We start from the raw sequence: 20,026 nt of genomic DNA, 5'->3' as shown, positions 1-20,026 counted from the left end.
TGTGTCAATGCAGATGAACCGTTACTTACATCTTTGAGGAAGTTCTCCATGTCTGTGAGAACTGTGTCGGCTTTCTCGAAAAATTCCGGAATGCGGAGTGAGGTCCACGTGATGCTGGAGAGGCCATCCTGGAAGGCGCGGTCCAGCTTGGCCAGGTGGAGACGCATCAGCGGGATGTATAGCTCCGGAATCCTCTTCCTGCGAGTTAGAGTTGTCATTACGGCAAACGAACGCTCTTATCACATATGACTCTTCTCAGTCAGGAGGGGATAAAAGCAAAAATGAATCACAAAGTTCAGCGGCAAACGATCCACGCTTTTCACAAATTAAGGTAGGTTCGAGGTCACCTATTCGCGGTTATACTCGCTACAAATTCTAGAGTACTAGACTGATACTATGCTCAGCTTTATGAGAAGTAGCTACATATATCTGCTTGTAATAATGCGTAAGTGCCTTCATTTTCTCTAAGCCTGCATATTATCGGATAACCATTCGAATCAACAACAGTGAGAATATCTTTTACAGAATAATGGTCAGTTCACACTGAACGTCACGGAACAATCTACATCTACATCCATATTCCGCAAGCCACCTGACGGTGTGTGGCGGAGGGTACTTTGAGTACCTCTATCGGTTCTCTCTTCTGTTCCAGTCTCGTATTGTTCGTGGAAAGAAAGATCGTCGGTATGCCTCTGTGTGGGCTCTAATCTCTCTGATTTTATCCTCATGGTCTCTTCGCGAGATATACGTAGGAGGGAGCAACATACTGCTTGACTCCTCGGTGAACGTATGTTCTCGAAATTTCAACAAAAGCCCGTACTGAGCTACTGAGAGTCTCTCCTGCAGAGTCTTCCACTGGAGTTTATCTGTCATCTCCGTAATGCTTTCGCGATTACTAAACGATCCTGTAACGAAGCGCGCTGCTCTCCGTTGGATCTTCTCTATCTCTTCTATCAACTCTATCTGGTACGGATCCCACACTGGTGAGCAATATTCAAGCAATGGGCGAACAAGTGTACTGTAACCTACTTCCTTTGTTTTCGGATTGCATTTCCTTAGGATTCTTCCAATGAATCTGTCTGGCATCCGCTTTACCGACAATTTATTTTATATGATCATTCCATTTTAAATCACACCTAATACCTGCTCCCAGATAATTCACAGAATTAACTGCTTCCAGTTGCTGACCTGCTATATTGTAGCTAAATGATAAAGAATCTTTCTTTCTATGTATTCGCAGCACATTACACTTGTCTACATTGAGATTCAATTGCCATTCCCAGCACCATGCGTCAATTCGTTGCAGATCCTTCTGCATTTCCGTACAGTTTTCCATTGTTACAACCTCTCGATATACCACGGCATCATCCGCAAAAAGCCTCAGTGAACTTCCGATGTTATCCACAAGGTCATTTATGTATATTGTGAATAGCAACGGTCCTGCGACACTCCCCTGCGGCACACCTGAAAGCACTCTTACTTAGGAAGAATGTTCCATAAAAATGTGGGAATTCAGCCGTAACAAGACATTTCGGATGAAAACCGTTCAACCATTTTCGGACCGAGCCGGGAAGGGCTGACGGTAAGCTATTTTTTCTCCTTTATTATAATTTCATTCCCTTGTCCGACAAGACGAGGGCGGGCTGACAACGCAGCGATCCTGAACTCTTCGATCAAACGAGTTTAAGAACACAAAGATGAGATGTAAACTTTAAGAGGCTGAACTACATGCAGATGTTTTGTGATACATAAAATAACGTTTTTCAATGAGGAAAGTTGAAATAACGCACAGGAAAAGATTGTACGTCATTTAAAAACTATGAGTTTCGAGAAAATTAAAACCAACACTATGCTGTATCATACTTCACTACCACTTGTGAGGGACCTGCAGTAAGAATGAGTAATGTGGAGAAGAAATATGGAGCGGTCTTTTGGGGTAGTTAAAAGTATTTGTGGAGCTACTGGTTTCAATACATTTCTTTTATTTCCGTCAATGATCGTAAAACGTCTGGTCCTTAGACTGCCGGTTTCGATCAACAATGAGCATCCTCAGATATGTTTTATAACATGTCCTAATTCCTAAAACAGATCTGAATATGGTCACTGTGATCATTGTCGGTGAAAAACGAAATTTATTCAACTCTTCCTGGATCACTGTTTAATCCGCGACTACTTCGCAGCTTATGAAACAATTGAGTTCAGCTAGGTTGGAGCAAAACTATCGCGATTATAAAGTGGCTTGGTTGGGGACGGTAAAGCGATCCCACCCACGTTATACATCGGTAGAAAGAGCCAAGCACGTATGAGTACATTGCAAATCACTGTTGAAGAAATATGACATGGGCGCAGAGATATCTGCATATACGGCATACATCTCTGCCTGCAGTGTGGTATTTCTTCAAGTAATCAAACGCATTTGGCTTGCCCGACCAGTAGACAAAGTGGACGGGAGCGCTCTACCGTCAATTATTCCCGCTCGCTTCAAAGATGGTTGAACAGTTTTTCAAGGCAAAATATCAGCAGCAGACAAAGTTTGGCTACGGCTGAATTCTTGCAGTTTTATAGATCAAGTAAAACACCGCGAGAATATGAAAACTCACAGTCCACAATGTCTTTCAAATGACGGCATTCGACGGAGCGGTACCCTGAATGTTACCATAAAGCGTTCTCGGGAAGAAAGTCTTGACAATGATGGAACACACTGGCGTTATCTGCTAATATTGAAAGTTAGCCCCCTCTTGCCGCGTTCGCACAGGCTATAATACTGAATTTTGTGCTTACGTGTTTTATTAATCTTTATTGTATTGCTTGGTTTGTTTTGTGATAGATAGCAAAGGTTGCATAAGTACTTCACCTTTTTGCTATGCATGCTCTCCTACAAAAAAGACCAAATATCCTAAAGTGAAAATATAATTAGGTTTCACAATACCTACACAAAGAAAAGCCTGCACTGCCATAAAAAAGAATATAAATAGGTAGAAAAGGTATTTTTTAAAGAAAATTACTTTGGCAGTGAAAAGTCACTTCTATTGAGTGAGGAAAAAGTTAATTTGACAATATTTTGGCAATTATAAAGAAACCAGGACACAAAAGATTAAAAAAAGGACATATCTACTGCCTCCTAAATCTTACTTGACGTTTTCGTAAGAATATATTTTGGAGAGCATATGAATGTTGGTGTTCGGATACGTTTAAACGACATTTTTCCTACTCTTTCAGCTGCCAGCAGGGGGAAATTTACCAAATGACATTTGCCAAGAACATTCGCAATGAATTTTTTTTCTGATTATGAATAACATTGGTAGTTCATATCATTGGTGGTTCCTTAATGCTGATACTATATTCGGACTTTTTGTAACGCATACTATCTCTCATAATCTCACTTTCACGGTTTAATACTGGGCTGAAGAGTAAGACCCTATGCTGACGTACCGTCTAGTGTGAACACATCACCATTAGTGGTGCCGTTCTGTTCCATGACTGTCCGTTGACGTCCAACATGAATCGTGCATAACGCTGAGAAATTATCCTTTCGCACCAAGGTTACTGTACTGACAACGAATAAGACAGTTATTCAGTTTGAGAGACATTTGTGAAGCTATCACGATGTAGTATTATAGTCTCAATTTCAAATAAAATAAGCAATTTAATACATTAGTTCTGTTCTTTAATTGAATGCTAGAGGCTGATTGAAGTATATTGTGGGAATGTAACTGACTGCAGTGAATTGAAAAGCAGAAAGCATTGTTCGTGTATGAATTCTTTAGTTCCTCTTAACGTGTCATGGCAATTTTAGCTCACTCGTCATATGACGCCGGCTTGTTTACCCTATCCAGCAATATTCATTCCCATTTCCCACTCATTCCAAATCACTGCAGGAAACTATGGCCAATATGTTTCCATTTTTATTGACCAATCGGGTTATGTGATGCAATTGTGAAAGACGCTGGACTGGACTCTAGGAGGAACGGTCACTTAGATTTGGGTTTTGCGTTGTTTTCCTAAATTGTTATAGGCAAATGATGGAATGTTTTGAAATTGACGTGCTCGAACTCCTTTCCTACTCTTGTCCGTCTCTAATGACGTATTTGTTGACGTGATGTTTAACTACATTTTCTAAGTTCTATAGAGAACTATTTTCGAATATTCAGAAAAAGTAGGTTTAGTGTTTACAACCAAGCAGTGTAAACTTCTTTAGATGTTCACTACGAAAATAAAAGCACAAATACACTGAGGTGACAAGTCATGGGATATCTCCCTATACCGTGTCGGACCTTCTTTTGCCCAACACAGTGGAACAGCTCGACGTAGCACAGACTCAACAAGCCATTGGAAATCCCCTGCAGAAACAGTGAGCCATGTTGCCTCCGGAGCCGTTCATAACTGCGAAAGTGTTGTCGGCGCAGGATTTTGTGCAAGAGCTGTCCTCTCGATTATGCCCCATAAATGTTCGATGGGTGGCCAATTCATTCGCTCGAATTGTCCAGAATGTTCTTCAAACCAATTGCGGACAGCTGTGGCCCAGTGACATGGTGCTTTGTCATCCACAAAAATTCCATCGTTGCTTAGGAACATGAAGTCCATGAATGTCTGCAGATTGTCTCCAAGTAGCCGAACATAACAGTTTCCAGTCAATTATGGGTTGAATTGGACCAGAGGATCCAGTTCATTCCATGTAAACACAGCCCACACCATTAGGCAGCCACCAACAGCTTGAATAGCTTCGACGGATCTGCACCACACTCGAACTCTATCATCAGATGTTACCTGCTGAAATCAGAACTCATCTAAGTAGGCAACGGCTTTAAAGTCGTCTAGGGTCCAACCGATATGCATTCGAGCCCAGGACAGGCGCTGCAGGCGATGTGCTGTTAGCAAAGGTACTCGCGTCGGTCGTGTGCTTCCACAGCCTATTAAAGGCAGATTTCGCCACAATGTCCTAACGGATACGTTCACCGTACGTTCCATATTGATTTCTGCGGGTATTTCACGCAGTATTGCAAGCCTGTTAGCACTGATAATTCTATGCAACGGCCGATGCTCTCGGTCGTTAAGTGAAGGCCGTCGGCCACTGCGTTGTTCGTGGTGAGAGGTAATGCCTCAAATTTGATATTCTCGGCACACTCTTGATACTGTGTATCACGCAATACCGATTTCCCTAACAATTTCCGAAATGGAATGACAGCTCCGCCACAGCACTTCGGTTTTATTTTACCTTGTGTGCGTGATATTACCGTCATTTATATACGTACCTATCGCTATCTCGTGACTTTTATCACCTCATTGTATAGTGGCTGTAGCACGTATGGTAGGCCTAGTTCCCTCTGCAAACCTTCTGTTTTCTCGGTAGTTGGGGAAGCTTGCCCCCTCCACACCCTATATCCCTGTGCACTAGCTCTATTAGCGCTCAAGTAAAAGGACACAAATAGCATGTGTGGAAGCAAATACGAAAGCTGTCAGGAAAGTAACTTCCATTATCATATGTCATGGGAAGGGGAGGAGGGAATGGACCAATCTCTTCACTGATTCACGTAGGAAGCTGCTGTGGAAGAACGTGTACAACATTGCTCCTGGTTTACCCACAGTGGCCTTTCAAAATGAATCGTAACCGAAAATCCCACCACATGTGAAATCCGTTGTACAACACGGATTTAGTAGCAAACGGTCTCAGAGTTTGGAAGGTAGGAGACGAGGTACTGGCAGAAGTAAAGCTGTGAGGACGGGGCGTGAGTCGTGCTTGGGTAGCTCAGTTGGCAGAGCATTTGCCCGCGAAAGGCAAAGGTCCCGAGTTCGAGTCTCGGTCCGGCACACAGTTTTAATCTGCCAGGAAGTTTCAGTCTCAGAGTTGTTGACATCATCGCAAAATTTGTGCTGTATCTGTGGTAAATGTGACTACTGAATGTGTTGTGTCTCAAATGTGTCATTTGTTTAGGAGTGCAAGCATAAATATTCATGATCACGAAGGAAATGGCCATTCGTCTGTAGTCACCAATGAATTAATGCAGAAAATTCCTCAAATGTCGGAAAATTTTGCGCAGTTTTCTCGAGATGTTTTGCGTGAGATCGTGACTAAACGTTTATGATACAACAAGATCTGTGCGCGTTAAAACTCCTTTCTGGAACCATGATTTAATGCTGATTAAGACTTTCAAAATGTTCTCATTGCAATCTCAGGTGGCAGATTTTGTGGAGAGATAATTACGATAATTAATCCATTAACATATCCACAGAACAAGCAGGTATTGTTGAAGGAAATGGAACTTGTGAACAGATTCTAAATATACAACAAATAATCGAGAAATCGCGAGAGTTCTGTACTTCTGTGTTCATCTACTTCCTTGGCTACAGACAACCCTTTGACTGTGTTTTTGGGAAATGTTGTGGTAGCTGCTTGCCGAATTCGGTGTACCACCACACTTGACAGCATTGTTCAGAAGTCTACACAATAATCACCTCTCATCTGTAAAGACAAGTGCTGACACATCTGATTTCTTCAGTGTATCAAAAGGTGTCAGATAGGGTTGAGTTCTATCCCTTCAACAGTACAACATCTATGCAGAAAATGTCATTAGGAATGGTCTTGATGGTTGGACTAAAGGCATCTCAAATGATGGTAGATTCCACTTTCCTGATGACACCGTGTTTTAGCCAACAACGAAGATGAATTTTCTGAGCTACTAACAAAAGTAAAGGACAGTAGTCTATCATATGGATTGGACCTCAAACGTAGCATGTCAAAATTCATGATAATAGATCGAGAAGCACAGGTGCAACTCATACGTCGATTAAAGGAACCGGAAGTCGCGTTTTCCTGCATCTACCTTGGGTCAACCACCTGTGACACGAAAAGCTGGGAAGATGAGATAAGAAGACAGATAATAGTATGGCAAGTGCCTATGAATCAGCTGACCAAGATCTGGAAGAGCAGAACAATAACGAACACCACAAATGTCAGGCTTGTTGAAACACTCGTGTTCCCCGTCTTCTTTTATGCTTGCGAAACATGGTCACTTAAGGGCAGAGACAAGCTGAGTATTGATATATTTGAGCTTTAGTGCTGGCGCAGGACTGAAAGAAGAACGAATGTGCCCATTATTGCCGGCCGAAGTGGCCGTGCGGTTAAAGGCGCTGCAGTCTGGAACCGCAAGACCGCTACGGTCGCAGGTTCGAATCCTGCCTCGGGCATGGATGTTTGTGATGTCCTTAGGTTAGTTAGGTTTAAGTAGTTCTAAGTTCTAGGGGACTAATGACCACAGCAGTTGAGTCCCATAGTGCTCAGAGCCATTTTTTTTTTTTACAATAAAAGTTAATCTTCTCCTTTTCTCCTATTAGGCGGAGGGGGTCCGACAGCCGACGCTACGGTCGCAGGTTCGAATCCTGCCTCGGGCATGGGTGTGTGTCATGTCCTTAGATTAGTTAGGTTTAACTAGTTCTAAGTTCTAGGGGACTAATGACCTCAGCAGTTGAGTCCCATAGTGCTCAGAGCCATTTGAACCATTTGCCCATTATTGAGCAACTCAGAATCTCCAGGCGCCTTTCTTCTCTCGCCAACAACAGAATTTTTCAGTTATCTGGTGATATTGTGAGAAGTGATGGAGAAAATTTCGAGGAAATGATCATGGAGGGGAAGATCGAGGGCAAGAGACTGATGGAAAGAGCAGCGTGCAGGTGGATGTATCAAATCAAGATCTCTGATTTATCTCTTCAGTAAGCTCTAAGAGAATCTGGTGACGTCCAGAATGTAGACGCTTGGTTCGTGGAGTCACGGCGCTCAGCAGTGACTTGTGATGACGGTGATGATGATGATGATGATGATGATGATGATGATGATGATGAGGTATGACAAATTAACGGTCAGCGTGCTAGGTTGCGAGACAGAGAGGTGAGCCAGACAGCCTGAGCGAGGTTCTCGGTCGACTTCCCATGCTCGTTTAGGCAATTGCTGGGTTGGTCCACAAAACACGATAACACACAGACGAAGTTCGCAAGGTTCATTGACCTCCCTTCATAAGGTTAAATGACGTTGGTAATACAAGGACGTTTTACTACAAAGTCAAAATAAAACAAATTTGCCAAATCGTGAAAACAGCGGACCCCACGCGACATGATAAACTATAGTAAAGAGATTCTGAAGTATGAAAAATGCTGAAATCTAAATGACGGTTATGTAAACGTAATAAAAACGCGTAGTTTTAATATTTTCTAATAAATTTGCTTTAAATGTTGTAATATTTCACCTGTGGCCTATTGGAATCACTTCCTGGTTCAAATGGTTCAAATGGCTCTGAGCACTATGGGACTCAACTGCTGTGGTCATTAGTCCCCTAGAACTTAGAACTAGTTAAATCTAACTAACCTAAGGACATCACAAACATCCATGCCCGAGGCAGGATTCGAACCTGCGACCGTAGCGGTCTCGCGGTTCCAGACTGCAGCGCCTTTAACCGCACGGCCACTTCAGCCGGCAATCACTTCCTGGATAGCCCTCGTACCTATCACAAAAATCTGTCAAGAAGATGTGCACAAAAACTTTCTTGTTGTAACTGCATAAATCCATGTCAACAACGATGGTTATTCAAATTTTTTGTTTTGTTTTGTTTGAGTGGGATGCGTCTTGAGGAAACACAATATTCTCATCTTTTACGCAGACATGTTTCGATGAAGTTACAGTATCATTAGTAGTTTCTTTTCTCTTCATTAAACAACAAAACATGCCCTTTAGTACCTAAACATATAAAAATTTGTGTTTTTGAGAAAGTAATCACAAATTTGAAAAACAGACCAGATTTTTTACATGTTCTTTGTTACTAGATAGTCAAACAGCACCTACAAAAGCAAAAAGACATTCCCAAATCACATAAAGAAATGTACTTTTACATCTACATCATATTCACGTATGCAACGCGGGTAGAATGATTGAAAGTTTTTGTACGCGCTTCAATTCTTCTAATCTTATCATCACGATCCCTATGTGAGCGATAAGTAGGGGATTGTGGTATGTTCCTAGAGTCACCATTTGAACCCGCTTCTCGAAACATTGTTAGCAGACTTTCTCGGTATAGGTCACGTCTATCTTCAAGAGTTTTTCAGTCCAGTTTCTTCAGGATCGCTGTAACACACGCCCACGGGTCAAAAAAACCTTGACTATTCGTGCTGAGCCTCTAATTAAATTGGGTGATGCTAAGGGAATTCGTTCTATGTCCCCTGTTAGTCCTATATGGAATGGGTCCCGCACACTTGAGCAGTATCCCAGAATGCGTTGCACGAGTGATTTGTAAGGAATCTCCTTTGTAGACCGATTGCAGTTTCCCCATATTCCACCAATAAACCAAAGTCTACCACCTGCTTTACCCACAACTCGGCCTATGTGATCATTCCATTTCACATCCCTGCATACTGTTACCCCGTGCGGGGTTGCTCGTCCCCCATCGGGCACCTCCCCACTTGGCGGATAGGGGGATGCTCGGCCAAACAGATTCTGGTGGGTACCGGGGAAATTAAATACCCGGGGTGGACCAAAACCAGTGAAGAGGATGTCAGCGGCTCGGATGACATGAAGAATTTTTATGACATCCCAACAGCGGAAGAGACGGAAGCCTTCTCTACAGGGCAGGCAGAGCTCAGAGCCTGGGAAAGGCAGTCTGCCGAGGAAATGGTAATCTAAAATATTACTCAGCAAGCTTGGAAGTTGTGAGATGGTAGCCCCCCTCACCAAGCTTAACCCGCACAGCGCTCGTAACGGGGCAAGAGGATTTAATACATTCTGGCTCACATCAACGATATGCCTTGGATAATGGATTTAAAGGAAACAGACCTAGGCTATGGAAGAGAAATTCACGAGATTGAAACAAGAAACGGGATTTCATATTCGGGACATGGAAGATTCATAGTCTTAATAAACCAGTTGCGGCAGCGATTTTTATATCTGAATTAAAAAATACAAGACCGACACTTTAGCTCTACAGGAAAGTAGGTGGCTTGGAGAAGGGATACACACGAAGGATGATTGTGTCATTTTTTATGGGAGAGGTGAAAAACATCAAGAATTCGATATTGTCTTTGCTGTCAGAACAAGATTGTCAATATGGTTAAAGAATTCCATCCCATTAATAAAAGAATATCTTGCATCAGAATGAAACAGCATTGGCACGATGGAACATTCATAAATTTTCATGCACCGAATGAAGATGCAACTGAAGATGAGAAATATGGGCACTATGAAGAATTAGATAGGGTAGTTGGAAGTCTTCTAACAAGAAATATAAGAATTATCATTGGAGACTGTAATGGAAAAAAAGGTAAAGAGGATATGTTCACCCCCACAGCAGGAAAACATAGCAAGCATTTCACAACAAAAGAAAATGAATTAAAAATGATCAACTTCACATGTCAAATAATGTGAGAATTTGCTCCACGATGTTCCCTCACAAAGAAATTCACATAAGTACATGGTGCTCTCCAGATGGCAAAATTATCAATCAGATTGATCATGTTATGGCAGACCAAAGATGCAGTTCGTCCGTAAGAGATGTCAGAACCTACAGAGGAGCAGATTGTAGCTCAGAGCACTTCCTAGTGGAAGGAAAGATGAAAATCAAGATGATTTGGAATCAGTAACCAAAATCCACTCCAAAACCTAAGTTCGATGTAGAACGACTGAAGGAATTGTCTGTTAAAGAAACCTACGTGACTGAAATTAATAACCGGTTTACAGCATTGCCAGAACTTGAGGAGGAAAATAGTGTTGGGAAGGCTTGAAGAAGAGTAAAGACAGTAGTAACAGGTGCGTCAGAGAAAAGATTGGACAATCGAAAGAAAGTGAAGAAACAGAAATGGTTCAAATAAAAGTGTCAGAGAGCAACTGAAAAGAGGAAAGAAGCCAGGATGCTGTGGCTGCAAAATATGGAGCATGAGGACAGGAAAGAGACCTTCAGGACAGTGAGAAGAGAGACAGCAAGAGTTCTACAAACAGAGAACAGGAAATATCTAACTGGAGGTTTGGAATCTACAGAAGTGGAAAGCGGGAACAGAGACTCAACGAAGCTGTTTCAATATACAAAGAACAGTAATAGAGGTTATCAGAGTGAAAACCTATTCATAAAAGATAAAAATCACAACATGCTAACACAGATGGAAGACATTCTAACAAGACGAAAAGAATATTTCTCAGAAATGCTAAATTTCACTGACCGTCACCTAACCTTCAACTACGCAACGAACGAGAGTAACGGCAGTAATACTGACGAATACAGCATCACAGAAAAGAAAATGGTACACACCATTCAAAAGATGAAAAACAAGGCTGCAGGCGAGGCTCACATATCAGCAGGGGTGTTAAAAGAGGGTGGAAACAAACTACACAAAAAATTATAACCTTTTCACAATGATCTGGAAAACTGAAACACTATCTGAAGACTGACAAACTGCAATAATTTGCACCATGTACAAGAAAGGAAACAAAATGACATGTGGAAATTACAGAGGAATCAGTTTGCTGAACATAACTTAAGCCTTACACAGAAAACATTATTCAATAGTACCAGGCTGGATTTCAACTAAACCGTTTCACAAATTATGATCTGTTTACTTTTCGGCAGATCTTTGAGAAATACCGGGGATTTAACAAAAACATCTACTGTCTGTTAATTGATTTCTAGCGAGTCTATGACAGCATCCACAGAAGCAGCCTCTACAACAAAGTAACAGAATTTAAGATATCATACAACTGTGCATGGATGGCTCACAGGCAGTTGTGAAGTTCAGAGGATCCATATCCCCCAACTTCCCAATCAAAACAGGCTTACGACAGGGAGATGTGTTCTCTCCAACCTTGCGTTAGAGAAAGTGGTTCAAGATAGTAATTTACGGCTTTACAGTGGTCTCCTCCCATTCGAACACAGCGAAGTAAAACTCCTGGCATACGCAGATAATACAGTCTTACTCAGTGAAACATAACAAGAGTTGAACGATACGTACAGATCTCTCAGGCACAGTGCCAGCAAAATGGGACTTTTGATAAACCAAGAAAAAAAAGAATATATGGAAATAGGTCGAGTCATAAACCCAAATCCACACTCTGAAATTGACCACAATTCTAGAATCAGAAAAGTATGTTTGTACGCTCTAAGCAGCCCACTCGGAAGTAAAGCTTTGTCAGTCACCACTAAGATGAAGACACATAACACCATCATTCGAACACAGCGAAGTAAAACTCCTGGCATACGCAGATAATACAGTCTTACTCAGTGAAACATAACAAGAGTTGAACGATACGTACAGATCTCTCAGGCACAGTGCCAGCAAAATGGGACTTTTGATAAACCAAGAAAAAAAAGAATATATGGAAATAGGTCGAGTCATAAACCCAAATCCACACTCTGAAATTGACCACAATTCTAGAATCAGAAAAGTATGTTTGTACGCTCTAAGCAGCCCACTCGGAAGTAAAGCTTTGTCAGTCACCACTAAGATGAAGACACATAACACCATCATCTGCCCACTAGTACTGCATGATTCGAAAAGCTGCACACTTATAAAGAAAGAAAGAGAAAAACTGAATGCTTTCGAAAGATAAGTGATGAGAAAACTCTGGAAAGCTGTGGTGGAGAATGACATATGGAGAATTCGAAAGAACACTGAAATTTATCAATTAATGAAGCAGCCCACTATCGTCCAGAAATTAAAAAGTAGGAGACTGCGAAGGGCTGGGCATGTGGCTAGAAAGGAAACCAACAGAATTCCTAAGAAGCCATCTGAGAGCAGTCTCCAGGCAACAAGACCATTGGGCCGACCTCGCACACGGTGGAAAGATGACATAGAGAAGGACGTCGCAGCATTAGGAATCCCCGCAGAGTGGAGAGAGATAGAAGAAGATGGAAGCAGATCGTTAATGCAGCGTGTGGTCCTCAAGGCCTGTGATCGATGAAAAGAAGAAGGGGAAGAAGAAGAAGACGAAGTGTTACATCCAGGTATTTGTATGAATTGGCCGATTCCAACTGATATTATGGTTATAGGATACTACGTTTTCTCGTTTTGTAAAGTGAACAGTTCTACATTTCTGAACATTACAAGAAAGTTGCCAATCGTTGCACCACTTTGAAATCTCGTCAATATCTAACAACTACTTTAAAACTAATCACGGAGCAAAATTATTTCTCATTTGACAACCAGTTCTACTCACTACAAGGTGGAATTCCATGGTGCTAGAGTAACTGTAGTCCTAGCCAATGTCTTCCTTATTCACGTTGAGGACAAAATATTTGAAACCATGGTAAAAACCCAAGCGATACAGTGTAGTCTATTGGTATCGTTATGTAGATGACATCACATACCTTCCAGATGATGCAGCCAGTCGCATCCAACAACTCCACAATGACAAACACTTTCCATCCAAAAATAAAATTTATCATAAAAACATAAAATGACAAAAAGTTAATTTTTCTTGACCTCATAATACACTGGTATAACCATATTCAGGAAAGTGACCATCGCCAATACAGTCATACAAAAAACTCAAAAACTACTAGATTCTGCGCAAACAAGTCAGTTTCCATCATGCTCCACAAACACAGTACAAAACTGCATTCAGTGAAGACAACTACAAAAATGAACTACAGGTAACCAAACAAATAGCTGTGTAGAGTGGGTACGACACAAACTTTATAGATAAAACCCCCGCAAAAATAAAATAAAAATGAAATGAACACAAAATAAAACAGATCCACCAACACACAAACACATACACAGAACAGAAACACGCAGAACACAAACACGGAGAATACAAACACGCAGAAAACACACAAAAGCACACACGAGCAAGAAACATCCACACCAATAATCATTTGGTACATTCTACTTACAACAACAAAGCAGCTCACAGCATAGGCAACAAATCTCTCAATACAGATACAACTAAGGACAATCAATACCAACACATCAGATCTGGTATTTACCAACTGTATTGTTAGGACTGCAATTCAGTTTATATTGGACAGACAAGAAGACATTTCAATATTAGGTACACGGAACACAGAAGAACCCTAAAAATTAACAGCTGTCATTCGACATTCGCAGAACACCTTATGGATATGAAACTCAGAATAACATACATCAACACAGATTTAAAGTTCTCAAGTGCAGCAAAAGCCCTCCCCCCCCCTTCCCCCCGCCCACCATAAAAACTAATAATTGAAGAAAACTTCCAAAGCAATAGTCGAAGGAAGAGAAATAATAAAGGAAGAGAAATAAATAGATAATAGAATTGTTCTCTGCCCTCAAAGAACGGTCACACTGCACTAACCCATAAACACACACACATACAGCGACACATATACCTCTCAAAGATTTACAGCTTTTGCGCAGTACTACTTCTACTGTTCAACAGCTTGCAAGGTTTTTAAACAGTGACAGTGAAACTTAAAAAAAATTTCAGTTTTTCACAGTGAAAGTACTGGAGTAACCAGAAAAAGTGAGTGAATCATATTATGCAATATGTTTCACAAACATAAACACACACACACACACACACACACACACACACACATACTTCCGCACTAAACAAAATAATGTTAACCATAACACCCCCAGTCCAAAATTTTCGATGTACTTTAAATTCTCTATGGTTGCAGATCATAAACTGAAAGAAACACAACTGTAATGCAAGACCATAACATGTGGAAGGTAACACCGTATATATACAAAAATCGTCTGTTTTTCAAATAGGTGAATACTTTCTTAAAAACTCCAATTTATATACGTACAGATATTAAAGGACATTTTTCTTGTAGTTTAATAGAAGATAAAAAACCACTCACGATACTGTAAGATTAGCAAACGGTGTCTGATGAAAAGAAGGAAAAACTGTGTTTGCTCAAGGCAGATTCCATACAACAGTAAATTTATTTGTAAACAAACACGGAGACAAGAGCTTAAACCTCAAGATTGTATTTCCGTCTAGGTTCAGTTTACAGTCTTGCAAGGCAATAAGTTTCCTGATTTTGGGAAGGAAGTAAATACTTTTGTCACTAAACACTGAAAAGACATTACACAAAATTTAGAACTTTTAAGGGATTTACTCCCAGTATAGGACCGATCATGGGTACTTCCAGGGATCTACGTAAGAAACTACAAGATATGTAGAAAAATAGACATATACAGGGTGAAAAGTATTTAAACCGACAAACTCTGGGAGGTTGTAGGGGACATCAAAACAAATATTTTCCCCTAATGTCACTTTTCCCTATGTGGAGTATTTAAACCGGTAGAGGAAGATTTCTCTGGAGGCAAACTATTTAAACCAACAAACACATTTCCATTTTTTATGACCAAGAGACAACACATTAACGCAACCCAATTTCTATTACAGCAGATTTTCAGAAATGCCTCCATTGACATGTAAACAAAGGTTACACCGTCGGATCATGTTCTGTCTGACGCGGGCAAAAACCCCAAGAGTATCCTGAATTGTTCCTGCTGCTGCTACTATCCGGGCAACCAGATCCTTTTCTGATGCAACAGGAGTCGCGTAACCAAGGTTGCGCATCTCTCCCCACACAAAAAAAGTCCAGAGGGGACATATCTGGGGATCGAGCAGGTCATGGTACAGGACCACCTCTGCCAATCCACGTTTCTGGGAACCGTCGGCCAGGAATCGACTCACACGACAACTGAAATGTGCCGGCGCCCCGTCATATTGGAACCATATGCGTTGTCTTGTATGGGGCGGGACGCCTTCCAGCAATTCTGGCAATGCTATGGCGAGAAAATTGTAACAGTGCCTGCAATTTAATGGCATAGGTAGCAGATATGGCCCAATTAAACAGTCCCCAACAACACCGACCCACACATTAACGAAGAACCGCACTTGATGATCACTAGCAACTGTGGCATGTGGGTTATCCTAACTCCAAACATGCGAAATGAGCATGTTGAAGATTCCATCACGCCCGAACGTTGCTTCATCGGTAAACAACACAGAGGGTGGAAATGTAGGATGCATTTCACACTGCTCCAGGTACCACTGCGAAAACCTTGCTCCACACTTCGTTACTATTCTAACAATTTGTAACTACGGCTCAAGCAGTTCGTTATATGCTTACAGAAATGTAAATATGATCTCCCTTTGAACCCCGCGAACGGAATAAAGAGATTTTAATCCTTTTCAGCCTTCCTGACGTTGATTTATATCCTACGTCACTTTCATAAATGAACGAAGATTACTTAAATTTTAAAAAAAAGCCAACATGTCTCATCGCTCAGTTTTATCTCTGATCAGGTGGCCACGATGTTTCACTGTACTTAGCCGAGTACTCTATTATACTTGAAAGTGGTCTATTACCTCACAATTGTTTAATAGTCACTTGGTGCCAAGTTGTTTATCTTAAAGTACGGTAACGTACTGAAATACTTTGTCAATACCTTCTGAATGGTGATCACTTCTACTTGAATTCTATCGCATGCCACACTACCAGCTTCATTTTAGCAACGTACCACCTATATAATGTTTGACTATAGCTCATGGGTTATACTAAGTTGAGTTCTCTTTTATTTTATTTTAGTTTCCATTCGTCCAATTAAACAACGAACGGTAGTTTTAAATTTGTACAGGATGGTCCATAGTTCTGTCAAATGGTGGACTCCCAAAGTAAAACTACATCACGCTGTTAAATATTTTAGTTCCATGTTGTCTTAGTGTCGAAGATTTTATTGCGTATCAGGCCAAGGCAAGCTGAATCTCAGCGGTGACAGCGGAACCACTGATAACCTTGTTTATGAAAGGTTATCAATTTGACGAGCGTAATTGATTATAATAATAAAACGGCGCCATGTTAAAGCATAAGTGGGCATTCTCCACATCTCTTCGTAATATCTAATCTTGTGTGTAAAACACACGAAATTTAAGAAAAATAAACATGACGAAGACGAAATTATCCTATTGCTGGTCCAGTTGTGCTACTAGACCTTCATGAAACTTACATAAAAGTGTTGATATTATTGTAATAGTCCAATTGCATTATTAAACAGGCTGGGTATCGAATTCAGAACTTTCTATGCTATCGTAGTTCAGTTGTGCTGTTGGATCTTTTTATTGTGCTGTCACAAACCAAAATCGAGAACCTCTAAAATCATGGAAAATAGGTGACATATAACAAAATTAAACATACTGGGATTCGAAACCAGACCTTTCTGGCTCCAGAGCTATCTCTGTCGGCTTGGATTAGGTGGGCCGGTGGTGGGGGTGGGGGGATGGAAAGAGGGCGATGGTAATTATTGGACGACCTTGTAATCTTCATGACACCGATGAAGACGGTCCAAAACGGGTTCGTACCCACCTTCTTCCACTACTTTCTTTCTCCTGATATCAGTTGTTAATGACCTCAGCTTTCACACGACTTTAAGGAACAAGCATGAGTCGTAGTTCGATAAAGAATGGCGTCGTTTTTCTCGTGTAGTTCTCCATTCGTTTTACATGTCGCAACGCCTTTAAATTAGAAAATTACGAGTTGCGTCCAAGATGGAAACCTCCAAAACAGTCACCAAAACAGTTTTCCCCGTCCCATGCCATATAACTTGACTTTAAATTTCAAAACCTGTTTTTCTTTTAGAATGGTGGTTCCACAAATAGGGACCATCTTGAACAGAGGCACTGTAAATGATACAATCGTTTTCAAAGCTCTATATTTTCCAAAGTATTAAATATAAAAACGTGACTTTTAAAATGAATGAATCATTTACATTAGTCCTGCATTTTAGCGCTGTTACATCTGACATGATGATGACATCTTCCCCATGAACCATGGACCTTGCCGTTGGTGGGGAGGCTTGCGTGCCTCGGCGATACAGATGGCTGTACCGTAGGTGCAACCACAACGGAGGGGTATCTGTTGAGAGGCCCCTCCTGAAGAGGGGCAGCAGACTTTTCAGTAGTTTCAGGGGCAACAGTCTGGATGATTGACTGACCTGGCCTTGCAACATTAACCAAAACGGCCTTGCTGTGCTGGTACTGCGAACGGCTGAAAGCAAGGGGAAACTACGGCCGTAATTTTTCCCGAAGGCATGCAGCTTTACTGTATGGATAAATGATGATGGCGTCCTCTTGGGTAAAATATTCCGGAGGTAAAATAGTCCCCCATTCGGATCTCCGGGCGGGGACTACTCAAGAGAGCGTCGTTATCAGGAAAAAGAAAACTAGCTTTCTACGGATCGGAGCGTGGAACGTCAGATCCCTTAACCGGGCAGGTAGATTAGAAAATTTAAAAAGGGAAATGGATAGGTTAAAGTTAGATATAGTGGGAATTAGCGAAGTTCGGTGGCAGGAGGAACAAGACTTTTGGTCAGGTGAATACAGGGCTATAAATACAAAATCAAATAGGGGTAATGCAGGCGTAAGATTAATAATGAATAAAAAAATAGGTTTGCGGGCAAGCTACTACAAACAGCATAGTGAACGCATTACTGTGGCCAAGATAGACACGAAGCCCACGCCTACTACAGTAGTAGAAGTTTATATGCCAACTAGCTCTGCAGATGATGAAGAAATTGAAGAAATGTATGATGAGATAAAAGGAATTATTCAGGTAGTGAAGGGAGACGAAAATTTAATAGTCATGGGTGACTGGAATTCGAGAGTAGGAAAAGGGAGAGAAGGAAACATAGTAGGTGAATATGGATTGTGGCTAAGAAATGAAAGAGGAAGTCGCCTGGTAGAGTTTTGCACAGAGCATAACTTAATCATAGCTAACACTTGGTTCACGAATCATGAAAGAAGGTTATATACATGGAAGAATCCTGGAGATACTAGAAGGTATCAGATAGATTATATAATGGTAGGACAGAGATTTAGGAACCAGGTTTTAAATTGTAAGACATTTACAGGGGCAGATGTGGACTCTGACTATAATCTATTGGTTGTGAACTGTAGATTAAAACTGAAGAAACTGCAAAAAGGTGGGAATTTAAGGAGATGGGGCCTGGATAATCTGAAAGAACCAGAGGTTGTACAGAGTTTCAGGGAGAGCATAAGGAAACAATTGACAGGAAAGGGGGAAAGAAGTACAGTAGAAGAAGAATGGGTAGCTCTGAGGGATGAAGTAGTGAAGGCAGCAGAGGATCAAGTAGGTAAAAAGACGAGGGCTAGTAGAACTCCTTGGGTAACAGAAGAAATATTGAATTTAATTGATGAAAGGAGAAAATATAAAAATGCAGTAAATGAAGCAGGCAAAAAGGAATACAGACGTCTCAAAAATGAGATAGACAGGAAGTGCAAAATGGCTAAGCAGGGATGGCTAGAGGACAAATGTAAGGATGTAGAGGCTTATCTCACTAGGGGTAAGATAGATACTGCCTACAGGAAAATTAAAGAGACCTTTGGAGAAAAGAGAACCACTTGTATGAATATCAAGAGCTCAGATGGAAACCCAGTTCTAAGCAAAGAAGGGAAAGCAGAAAGGTGGAAGGAGTATATAGAGGATCTATACAAGGGTGATGTACTTGAGGACAATATTATGGAAATGGAAGAGGATGTAGATGAAGATGAAATGGGAGATACGATACTGCGTGAAGAGTTTGACAGAGCACTGAAAGACCTGAGTCGAAACAAGGCCCCGGGAGTAGACAACGTTCCATTAGAACTACTGAAGGCCTTGGGAGAGCCAGTCCTGAACAAAACTCTACCATCTGATGAGCAAGATGTATGAAACAGGCGAAATACCCTCAGACTTCAAGAAGAATATAATTATTCCAATCCCAAAGAAAGCAGGTGTTGACAGATGTGAAAATTACCGAACTATCAGTTTAATAAGTCACAGCTGCAAAATACTAACGCGAATTCTTTACAGACGAATGGGAAAACTGGTGGAAGCCGACCTCGGGGAAGATCAGTTTGGATTCAGTAGAAATATTGGAACACGTGAGGCAATACTGACCTTACGACTTATCTTAGAAGAAAGATTAAGGAAAGGCAAACCTACGGTTCTGGCATTTGTAGACTTAGAGAAAGCTTTTGACAATGTTGACTGGAATACTCTCT

At 41.1% G+C, this 20,026-nt stretch overlaps 1 protein-coding gene across 1 annotated transcript in view; it reads right to left on the bottom strand.

Moving 5' to 3' along the window:
• LOC124594242 (dynein axonemal heavy chain 8-like) overlaps positions 1-20,026 on the bottom strand; it is a 619,801-nt gene that overhangs the window by 414,137 nt on the left and 185,638 nt on the right. Inside the window, exon 13 of the mRNA XM_047132606.1 lies at positions 30-198. Within this exon, the coding sequence (XP_046988562.1) occupies positions 30-198 (169 nt within the window). The remainder of the gene's footprint in view (positions 1-29; positions 199-20,026) is intronic.

Source organism: Schistocerca americana, chromosome 2 (genome assembly GCF_021461395.2).
Source record: "Schistocerca americana isolate TAMUIC-IGC-003095 chromosome 2, iqSchAmer2.1, whole genome shotgun sequence".
Lineage (NCBI taxonomy): Eukaryota > Metazoa > Arthropoda > Insecta > Orthoptera > Acrididae > Schistocerca > Schistocerca americana.
This window is presented reverse-complemented; position numbering and strand designations above follow the sequence as displayed.